Source organism: Benincasa hispida, chromosome 2, assembly GCF_009727055.1.
Source record: "Benincasa hispida cultivar B227 chromosome 2, ASM972705v1, whole genome shotgun sequence".
Lineage (NCBI taxonomy): Eukaryota > Viridiplantae > Streptophyta > Magnoliopsida > Cucurbitales > Cucurbitaceae > Benincasa > Benincasa hispida.
The window spans coordinates 5,914,273-5,926,329 of NC_052350.1; the positions used below are offsets into that span (position 1 = coordinate 5,914,273).

Sequence of the window (12,057 nt, forward strand, 5' to 3'; positions counted from 1 at the left end):
CTTAAATTGTGGACGGGATACACCTTAAATAGTGAACAGCGTACACTATATGCTGACTCAAAACTCGTGGACCCGTCCACAATTTCACAACCCTATTTTTTGTCAATAAATATTAAAATAACATTATTGTTTTAAAAAATTTGTTTGTTCAATTTTAGTTTTTTTACTTTTAAATGTTCAATTTCAGTCTTATACTTTTAACAATCTTAAGTGTAATCTCTCATGTTAATTTTGATCGAAAGATACTAATAATTTTCATATAAGGAAATATAATAAATGATTTTATTTTCAATATTTTATAATACAAATGTTATTAAATAAAAAATTAATACAAACAAACCGTATGGACTAAAATTATTGAGAGTACTGAAGCTAAAATTAGTTAACAAACTTTAAAGTATATGAACCAAAATAGTGTTTTAATTTTTTTTTTATTTAGTATAATAAATGTATTGTTGATTTAAAGATCGACGTTCCATGCCTCTAGTGATCAAAGTGATACTTATAAATAATAATTAACTTTGATATATATATTCTCGAGTTACACAATTTGTGAACCTAATTTACCTTTGATATTTTGATTATGTTTATTAATTTAAGAGATTGTAAAAGTTATCAATATAAAGATACAATTTAATTGGTTAAAGTAAAACATGTAGAGAGAGAAAAAAAAACAAGAGAAATATAAAGCCTGAGAGATTCAATTACAGCATGTGAAGAAAGGTTTAATGTACTAGAAAAGAAAAAAAAATTGAAAGATAATGAAACAATGACACATGTCTAGCAATGTGTAGGCTCATAATTGAGATGTTAATTTGAAGTCTCAAACAGAGTACAGTAAAGTGGCATTAGAATTAATTATTAGAATTATTATTAAACTTAAACACAAAATTCTCCAAATAAAAGAGGAGAGATGGAAGTCAGTTTGGGGATGGAGAAATGAATGGAGGAGGAGATGGATCCGCAGCCGCAGCTGGGGCCGAATTCGGATCGGATTCAGGGGCGGGCGACGGAGCTCCGGGTTGATTAACTCTCAAAAACCCGAATTTCTTAATGAGTTCATTAGCAATCAACTCGTTAGCCTTGTCGGAAGGGTGGTACTCATCCCAAAATACATATTTGCTTCTGTCTTTGCACAACACCGACGCCGGAACACAGGTAAGGGCAGGTCGGATCCTCCCGAACGAGCAACACGGCGAATCCGAGTTATTAAAGCCTGCAACAAACTCAGGAAAATTTTTATAAATAGAAAAATCTTTAAAATATTTATAAAGTTTCAAAAGTACTTTGATTTCTTTTTTGCTATAAAATGTAAATATTTTTAATTTCTTTTTATTTTTATATTTAAAAAGACACCATATTATTCTTTAGGGTAAATCATAAATTTTATTTTCATCTTTTTTTACTTTTAATATATCTTTTTTAAAAAAATGTTTGAATAATTTTGGAGGCAACTCTCCTGTTTTTTATTTTCTGTTTTTATTAAAAATCGCCAAATTTTGGTCTCATTTGATAATCATTTGATTTTTTATTTTTTTTAATTAAACATATTCCATGCACATTTCTTACAATGATTTGCATCTTTCTTAATTACCATATTTGAATTCTTAGCTAAATTCCAAAAACAAAAATAACTTTCGAAAACTACTTTTTTTAGTTCTCAAAATTTAGCTTCGTTTTTTAGATCATTGGTGAAAAGTAGATAATAAAAGAATAAATTTGAAGGTGGAGTAGTGTACATAGACTTAATTTTCAAAAACAAAATGATTACCGAATGGAGCCTATATTTTAAAAATGTAACTTATTATTATTGTTTCTCATTTATATAACCATTTTCAAAATGAAATATATTTGCATGTATTAGAGTTTTTTTGTTTTGTTTTTTTTTTTTTTTGAGCATTTAAAGTTGATGCACCTAAAATTAAGCAATCTTGTTGTTTCTTAATACTTGTTTCTTTTTTTTTTCAAAACATAAACAAAATTATTAGTGGTAAGTTCAAGAATAATGTAGTTTTTTAAAATAACGACCAAATTGGGGTATTTAGAAAAAATTTTCTAAAAATAAAGTAGTTAAAGAAACAAATTTTATAAATAAGGCTAAAGACCAAACTATTGACAAAAATAGGATAATGGTGGTGTTTAAGCAAAGATAATGAATTAACTTGAAAGATAGAGACTACTCTAATTTTATCACTTCCTTCTTTTCAATCATATTTTTGTTAATAAATATTAAAATAACATTATTTAAAAAAATCAAATTATTAATTTATTATCTCTTTACTTCTAAAATGCATAATAAACATAACATAGTTTTTTTATATTTAATTTTAAGAACTTATATTCATAAAAAAAAAATCATTTTTAATTTAAAGTTTAAAAAACAAGAAACGGGATATTTTGCTACTCAACACCTTTCTATTCCTTTTTTTTCTCAATAACAAAGAAAGAGCAAGAAACAAGTTACATTTTTCTTTTTAATTAAAAAGAGGATTCATGAAAAAAGAAATAAAAAATGAAGGGTTTATTTAATGAAATTCTAGTTTTTTTTTAAGGATTTAGTAGTTGGTTATTTGTTTTTTTAATATTATTACACTTGTAAATACTAATTCCACCTATAAGTTTCTTTGAATAATGATTCACTTTCCACCCATAATTTAAAATATGAAGTTATTTTTAAAAATTAAAAAGAGTAACTTCTACAAACTTATTTTTGTTTGTAAAAATCTTATTTAAGAAAAGTAGAATCATAATTAAAAAAAAAACAATATTAATGATACAATCATATTTGTACATATCACTCAAATCACATTACATATACAAAAAATATTTTTGACAAAGTAAAAAAGAATATATATTACGTGACCAATTAGGATTATACAATTAGACGAGAAGTAGAAATACAACTAATTAAGGCTCCGTTTGGGATTGCTATCGTTTTTAAAATAATGGTTGGCAGCTGTATTTTTAGAAAAATCAACGGTGAAAAAAAGTAAAATAATGTTTGATAAATTTCACCTTAAAATGGAAAAAGTAGGTTAGAGTGTTTGGTAAATAAATACAAAAACATAGAATAACTAAAATAGACTTATAATCAACTTTTTCTTAATTCTTTTAATTTAAAATTTTAAATAATTGTTTAGTAGGACAAATTTTGTTTGTTATAGATTAATTTTTAAATATTAAGAAAAATAGCTTTATATAAAAAAAATATGAATATGGTATACCTTTTTAAAAAAAATGAAGCAATTAACTCATGGAAAATATAAAGTAGATTTAATTAAGTGAAAATTAGATAAATATATAAAAGAAAACTTTTTTAAAAATATAAAATTGGAAACAAAATATTAATTAAAAAATTTATCTTATTTTAGGAGAATATAGGTTTTTTTTTTTGACACAACTAAGACACGGGATTAAAAAAAGTGGGTTTTGAATTACCATATTTTCCGGGGTTGCTAATAACATCAGCGACAACATCATAAGCATCTCCAAATTTATAGGTGGCATTTGGAAGTCTGTTGGCCAATCCATCGAGAAGATTACTAGCCGCTTTGTTGAAGCTAAGGGCCAAATTGTTGGTTCTCTCTTGGCAGTCTCCCGACAAACTCAGCACCCTTTGTAAAGGAATGCAGCCCATTGGTCCCAGCCCAAAGACCATCAACTGCCTTGCTCCCATCCCATACAATAACTGCCCATTTCAAAAAGTAACCATTTACCTTAACTTATTTAATACAATTCAAATCTTTGGTTTAAGAATCAAAGAACCTTGAGTTGATCCCGAAGCGTTTCCATCAAATAAGTGACAAAGCCTTGATCGTTGTATTTCCAAGAATCAGAGTAAACCGGCATGAGATAGTTGTTTATGAAGTCATTGCTTCCCAAAGCCACAACATATCGAGCCTCTTCGAAGAATTCCTTGGCCTTTTCTTTCCCTATTTTTGCTTTGATTAATTCTTGTGTGCCTCGAAACAGCTGAATTTGTTTGTACAGACCAAATCGTTGAATCTGCAAATTAAAATTCTAACTAAATTTAAATCTAATCTTAATTTTTAATCCTTACTAATTAATTCCTCCGAATATTCCAAAACTCACAAAGTATCCTCCAGTTTCGTTCAAGATTCCTCCACCTCCAGAAGCATAATTCACTCCATTTTCTAGAATTACATCTTCAGTTAAGGAGGGATCAAGAAAAGCTGGTGGTCTGGGAAGACCCATTTCATCACCTGAGGTATAAAGGATTGAATTAATGTAATTAATGATAAGGAAAAATACCCTTTAATACTTAAAGTTTTGAATTTAATCTTAATATTTTTTCCTCACGTCAATTCAAATAAAAAGTAAACTTAAAAAACTATGCTAAGTTGATTATTAATAACTACCGATTATTATGGCACATGAGCTACAAGAATTTGTCTTTGTGATACAGACTATTTTAATGAATATGGAAATACATAATGAATAGAAAATAAAAAATATGTAACAAATGACAAACATTTAAAGCGAAAACCATTTATAATATTTTGAAAGTTAGAATCAAATGAAAATCAGAAGTACAATAGATCAAGAATGTATAAATTTTTTTTCTTAGAATGAATTAAAAGTACCAATAATGTCAGCAACAGTGCGGCCATTGCTAAACCTTCCATTAGGGAGTCCATTGCCAAAATCAATGCCGTACCAGGGCAAGTTTGCCTGAGCAAGGCTTCTTGAAAGGTAAATATTATTTCCGACGTCGGACAGCGAGTCGCCGAAAATGAACTGCACTGTCTTGCAGTGGCAGAGCTGAATGGCGGCGGCTGAAAACAGAGTGAATATCAGAAAACAGAGTGATGGTACAGAGGAATTCATGGTTGATGAGGAATGTTGATGTTGGATTGGATTTGGGAAGGGGTTTTAAGTGATGAAATTATGTTGTTGGGTTTGATAAACAAACCACTTGGAAATTCAAACCTACCATAGCTACTTTGGTTTTGCCGTGCAAAGGATTTTTAGTTCAAAAAATTGTTGGGAGATGGTTTTGTTTTTGTATAATTTCAGAGGTTGAAACTTGAGTAATATGATGATGCATTCTCTTAAGTTCTTATTATTATAGGAAGGTTTGGAAAGTTTCTTTTTTGTTGGTGGGCAGATAGAAGATGGTTTGGATTTTGAAATTGTTGGGCTTAGAAGGTGACCTACTCAAGACTGCAATTAAGTTCCTAACATAAACAATAAAAAAAAAATGCTGATTTTTTTAAACAAAAAAAAATATATGAGATGATAATGAGATGAGATGATCGACCCGGTTATTTTTTTTTTAATTCGACGATTGTAGGAGCGGAGATTGAATCATAAATCTAAGTGCTGGTAATTGATATTCTATCTAATAAGCCGTATTGAATTGATGACGAATGTGATCGTTGAATTGAGTTAAAAAATTAATTAAAATGCATAATTGTCTCTAAAACGTTATTTATGTTTGTAATTTGTCTAATATCTATCAAAAACCTTTATGGACTACACAAATATAATATAGTAGTCTCTATTCATTTAAGTATTCATTGATTATATAGCAACTAATCCGTGCGATTAAAATATGATAAATTATTATGTCAATTAAACTTACCAACTCAAATATAGCTCAATTAGTTAAGATAATCATTTTGATTAAAAGATAAAAAGTTGAATTAAATTCAAAAAAGGAAAGTTAATTAATTATTTATTTAATAGACTATTTTACTACGTATTAATAAAATTGTCAAACGAGAAATATTTAGGTACTAATTGGATTTCACCTATCTTTAGGTAGTCCATACTATTATTTAATAAAAAATTGTCATGGGATACTTTTTTTTAAATGAATTTTTCAAAGAATATAAGTGAATACTTATATAAGTTTTTAGTTTTGAAATTAATTTTGTTCAAAGACATAATTAATTGGAACTATAGAGAATCAATCTAATGGTAATCTCCTTTTTCTAAGTCTAACTACTATTCTAACGTCATCATAGCTTGTGCATATGTATTTTAGTTTACGTCATATGTATAATTTTGAACTTAAATATGGTATCATTTTTAAAATTCAATATATATATATTATATATTATATATATATATATTGTTAAGAAACAATTTCGTGTGACCTTTCAACTAAATCGCCAAACTTTAAAGTTTAAATTATTAAACGAACAATGTTACATTAAAAATACATTTTTGATGCATAAACTTAGTCTCCTAACATACTTGATACAGAAGCAATGAGTTAACGAGAACTGCCAGATGTCTCAACCTGAAGGCTTGCTCGAGTCTTAATTCCTCCTTAGGTATCTCCTTCGACTTAGCTTCCCTTTCCCTTTGGATATGAGACTAATGGGCGTAGGCCCTCGAGCTCATTAGGGTGGTCAATCCGTAGCAGGATATTATATATATGCACGTATAGACTTCATAACATATGAGTTCAACCATAAGAGAGAGGAAATTCAAATATCTTATTCTTTAAAAATATGTCCTATCTAGTTAAGTTATATTCAAGTTGGTTGAAATTAATTAATAAAGAAAGATAAATGTATCATCAATCTTAACAATAAAATACACTTTTTAGGGAAAAAAAATTAGACTTTTGTCTTAAGTTTAGTAAAATACTTTTTTCTCCAACTCAGGTTTCGTTTGGAATTGTTCTAGCTTTTAAAATAATTGCTCGTAGTTGTGCTTTTAGAAAAATCAACTGTGAAAAGAAGTACATTAGCATTTGATAAATTTTAGCTTAAACTTGAAAAAGTAGGTTAGAGTGTTTAGTAAATAAATACAAAAATATTTCTGAAAAAGCGTTAGGATGACTCGTCACTTGTAAATTGGATGTTAAACAAAAAGTATTGACAAGTATTGTAACATCATAATACTAACAGCAGAAAGACAAGTAAAATGAACACAGAAGTTGATAACCCAATTCAGCAATAAACCACCTATATTTGGGGGTAGTGTGCCCAGGAAAGATAGTCCACTAATATTAAAAAGTTAAGCAATTTACAACATAGTACTTATCTTTAATACATGATCATTATAGTGACTCACGTAAAGCTCAACTAACTAACCACCTAGGCTCTCTCTAGATCTGATACTCCCTCTCAAGTGTACTTAGGCTCCCCCTAATTTGATAAAATTAGTGTTAACTATCTCGGCTTTCGACAATGAATGAGACTCCTATCATGTTGATATCTTTTCTTAAGTCAGCGGACTCCCTTCAATGATGATTCTTAGGATCCCCCTAAGATGTTGAACTTCTCTTTCAATGTTGAATCTTAGGCTCCCCCTAAGACTAAGAATCCCTTCTCAAGTAGCAATAGCTTAAGCTCCCTCTGAGATCATGATTATCTTCAATGTGTTGGAATCAACAGATTAAGAATTTGCATAGTGGAATAGTAAGCAACAAGCAAGAACACCACGATACACACAATAGTTGGAGAATAAAAACTCGTCTTGCTTGATTAACAAAAGTGGTAAACAAAACAACTCCCTTTAAAAAATCAACATAATACTTCTTTTATAAATGAATACAGGAAAGGAACATAACTCCCAACTTGGAGAAGATAAGTTGCGCTCTAATAAAAGAAACTATCAAATGGAACAAATGTGCCAGATATTTCCATATTAGGAAAAAATATTTGGCAGGAAAATAATCTATTGTCTGACACTAATGTTTAGACTATTTCTTAAATATCTGCAGAAACCAATGCCTTAAAAAAATATGAAACCAACAAAACAAAATTGGAATTGGCTCAATTTTCCGAATTAGAAGCCTTTGTACAATTTGCTTATGATCTCTTCCCAACTGAAGTCAAGCGAATCATAGTGAGGAAGGAGGTGAAATCTCAACAAGTTCCCCATTTGGCTTATATTTTCTTTAAGGCTGAACTAAAAAAACAACCAACAAATTCAATACAACTGATTGTCAAGAATAAAGACTTAACAATTATAAAAACAAACATCAAAACCAATGTTGAAAGCCAAAAACAACAAAGTCTTCAAACCACAACACTACCAAAATAAACCAACAAAAAACAAACTACAAAACCATCATAAGTGCCGTTTTCAAGAAAGCGCAACACCACAACAACAAACAAACACCAACCACACTTCTCCTCCTCCTTTCTGACTAAAAAAAAAAAAGGTCTGTACATGAGAGGAGGACGCCCCAGTAGATCTTGCCATGGTTACATGCATTGTCTACAGCATCCTAACAACAGTCTCTTTTCACTTCTAGAGTCTCAGAATCTAGTCTTCAATCTCTTTGACCTCAGAAGAAAGAGGATGCATACTTAGCTGTCAAAAGGACACTCGATTAGAGCATGACTATGTCCATGAACATAAGTAGCAGTAGAAGAAGTAACAAGATTTGGGATGTGAAAATTTTTCAAAAGCTTAGGATGGATTGAAATGAGTGCAGGAATAGGACCAACAAGTTCATCAACATTAATCAGATCTGGTTTCTGAACAAGTAAAACTCCACATATCAAACGAGGATAGCAGATTGGTAACTTCATGGCTTGAGACCCAATGTGGCATTTAATCTGATTGAGGACAAAATGTCCAAAATCAAAAGGAATTCCAGCCCCGATCTGATATAATAGAGTAGCAAGAGAAACAAAAAGGCCTGATTTGTGCGAGAAAGGATACCAGTTGAAGACTCCAATTCTGTGAAGTACAATATATTTAGAGTTCAAAATAGTAGTGGATAACTATCTCTTCTTAGGCTAAAATGACCTTTCCCCTCTTGCTAATTCAAAATTCAACTCTCTTAGTGAAAGTTGCTTTTAAGAAACATCTACAAGCACGGTTCTATTGAGATTTTTATTTATAAGATTTGCAGTGAAGATAAATGGATGTCTATGCATATGAACTTTGTAGAAGTTAGGACTACTGAGATTCTCAAATTCTGGAGAGAGATTGAAAATAAATCCGCTCACAAGTTGAAGGCAGAATGGTCCTAAATTGAGCACAATCCTATCAAGTTGAGATTGGAGAATCAAATTAACAAGGTCAAATTTCATTAATAATTTTCCTTTGAACCATAAATTTCCACAAATTAGCCTATTGCTCTGTATGAAAGGAAACACCATCCAGTGGAATTGATGACATATTCAAAGAAGTCGGTCTAGAGGAAACAACTTTTTTCCCTCTTGATTTGAAAAAAGCTCTAGTAACCCGACTTGGAGCGAATTTATCAACAGAAGAACACTTCAGATCACTATCTTCTGAAGAATCAGAAATTTCCTCAGACTCATACTGATCAGACTCAGATTCGAATGTCCCAGAGGATCCACTATCAACACTTTTAACATTCACAGTTTTCTTACCAGTTAGTTCGAACAAAAGGAACATTATCATCAAAATCAGATTCTTGGACAGGTTCGAGGGCAACTTCCTTCTCAGTACTTAGATCTCGGGACACATGATCAACATTTAACTAAACACCATTTTTCAAGCCTTCATCATTCCTAGAAACCACTGGAACAACATTCATTTCACCATCCACAAAACCTTAATCAGCCAAAGCAACTACCTCAAGGGAAACATTGATACCCTCCTCAACAGATTTTACAGAATCATGAATAACATCTTGATCAACATCTTCGGCTAAAATCTCAGGCACATTACAAACAGGCAATGTAGATATAGAAGCTATCGTTTCATAAACAACAATATCAACAAAATCATGCAAAGCATTCACATCTGAATCAAGCAAAAAAAAAAAAAAAATCCATCACAGAAGTACCAAGAACAACATTTTCATCAACAATCAAACTAGATTCTGGTAGGACGGATTCAAAATTTTCAGTACTAAAAAAAGGGTTATTGTCATCCATAACCTTACTTTTAAGAACCCTAACTTCAGTTTGATCTTCAACAGACATATTTAAGGGATCCTTAGGGTTTCTAGGTAAAGCAATAAACTCATGTATGTTACTTGGAGAACCATCAAAAGAGGATTTATTTTTCTCTGGAAAAATTACAACTCAAGAACCAACAAGGTCAATCATTGTGAAAGATTATGTACTCACCTTTTCTTTTCCTTTAGTCTCAAAAGATTGATTGGCACCAGAACGCTTTTGTTTTGTCGAATGAGAAGGAACTTCAATTTCTTTCTTCTCAACAGAAAAACCATGCACACGAGTGTCATACTTGTTTGTTGAAGCCGGTGGAGCACCCTCTTCGACATGCACCTTTCATTTGGCTTTTTCTTTGAGTCTTACCATTTTGCTATCAGAAATATGAGTTTCTTGTCTAGTGATAACCATTGGAGAAGAAATTACAAAGATTAAAAATATGAAACTGCTTCGGAGTGGTTGAACGCAAGGGTCACACACAATTTCAGTAGAGAACTCGTCACGCTTAAACTGAAAACAATTTAAATTCAAAAGATAGTTTGAAATAAAATGACAGTTAGACTTTCTCATACCATCACCAATAATAATTAATACGGTTTTACCATTGATTAACCGTTTAAGCTTCCAAGCTTGATGAGCCGAGTAACTTCAAAGATTGGCCTATTAAAACAATTATTATGTCTTCAAAACACAAAGACCCAAGGCTGCTCTCAAGGTCTCAAAATGAACAACATCTAAAGCCTTGGTAAATATGTTTGCAATTTTATTTTTTGTATTGATGTATTCTAACATGGTCAGTTTATTATCCACACGTATAAAGTGGTGTCTGATGTCTATGTGTCTAGTATAACTATGTTGAACAAGATTTTTGGATATATTAATTACACTTAAGTTGTCATAGTAAAAAGTCATGACATCTTGTGAGACATCATACTCCTGTAACACTTGCTTCATCCACATCAATTGAGTACAGCTACTCCTTGCTACAATATATTCAACTTCTATCGTCGATAAGGAAATATAGTTTTGCTTCTTAATAAATGAAAAAATCATGCTATTCCCAAGAAAGAAACAACCTCTAAACGTACTATTTCTATCTTTTGAGCTCCCTGCCCAATTAGCATCACAGTAGCCAATTAGAGAGCTACTTGTATCAAACATGTACAGTAAACCATACTCACTTGTGCCATTTATATATTTTATTATCCTTTTAGTACTAAACAAATGACTGTTTTTAGGATAACATTGATATCTTGCACACACACCAACAACAAAAGTAATGTCAGGTCTATTGGCAGTTAAATAGAGCAAGATCCCGATGATGATTTTGTAGAGACACTCATAAACTTGAGTTCCATCGGAGTCTTTTGTCATTTTCACATGAGTTCAAGCATTAGTTCTTTTAACATTGGCATTTTCAAGACCAACTTTCTTTACTAAATTCTTGGTATATTTACTTTGAGAAATAAAAAAATTCCCTCATTCAACTATTTAATCCGATATTCTAGTAAATAAAACAGCTCCCCTACCATGTTCATCTCGAAGTCTTGTTGCATTTGTTTCACAAAGTACTCAACCATCTCATCTGACATTCTCCCGAAAACAATGTCATCAACACAAATTTGGACAATTACAAAATTCTCATGAGATTTATTCACAAAAAGAGTTTTATCAACTTCTATTCACCTATACCCATTGTTGACATGAAATTGAGTTAAACGTTCATACCAGGCTCTGGGTGCCTGTTTAAGTCCGTAAAAAACCTTATTGAGTTTATACACATAATCAGGATGAGAAGGATCTACAAATACTTTGGGCTGAGCAACATACACTTCCTGTTTTAGATAACTATTTCGGTTAGCACTCTTAACATCCATTTGATATAATTTAAATTTTAGAAGGCAAGAAATACCAAACAATAATTTGATGGCTTCAAGTCTTGCACCAAGAGCAAAGGTTTCATCAAAATCCACACCTTCTATTTGAGTATACCCTTGTGCCACTAGTCTGGCTTTATTTCTAGTGATATTGCCATTATCATCAGTTTTGTTCTTGAAAATCCACTTTGTGCCAATTAAATTCGCAGATTCTGGCCTAGGAACAAAAGTCCAGACATCATTTCTCACAAATTGCCCAAGCTCTTTTGCATGACATTGACCCAACACTCATCCTCAAGAGTTCTTTTTTTTTTTTT

General features: G+C 30.8%; 1 protein-coding gene across 1 annotated transcript; it reads right to left on the bottom strand.

The window, feature by feature from the left end:
* Positions 1 to 705: 705 nt before the first annotated feature.
* LOC120071900 (GDSL esterase/lipase At1g74460) lies at positions 706 to 4,875 on the bottom strand. The gene is made up of 5 exons (XM_039024316.1): positions 4,605 to 4,875; positions 4,093 to 4,223; positions 3,766 to 4,005; positions 3,439 to 3,688; positions 706 to 1,216 (listed from the first exon to the last, which is right to left on the bottom strand). Exons 1-5 carry the CDS (start codon positions 4,846 to 4,848, stop codon positions 921 to 923), a joined length of 1,161 nt encoding a protein of 386 aa, XP_038880244.1. The 5' UTR covers positions 4,849 to 4,875; the 3' UTR covers positions 706 to 920.
* Between the last annotated feature and the right edge of the window lie 7,182 nt (positions 4,876 to 12,057).

Bases quoted from the DNA above. Each gene is read 5' to 3' on its own strand.
- LOC120071900 (XM_039024316.1), bottom strand. From the start codon at position 4,848: ATGAATTCCTCTGTACCATCACTCTGTTTTCTGATATTCACTCTGTTT. The intron at 4,224-4,604 runs GTACTTTTAATT...TTTATACCTCAG, and splicing joins CACTGTTGCTGACATTATTG to GTGATGAAATGGGTCTTCCC. The intron at 4,006-4,092 runs GTGAGTTTTGGA...TTTAATTTGCAG, and splicing joins ACGAAACTGGAGGATACTTT to ATTCAACGATTTGGTCTGTA.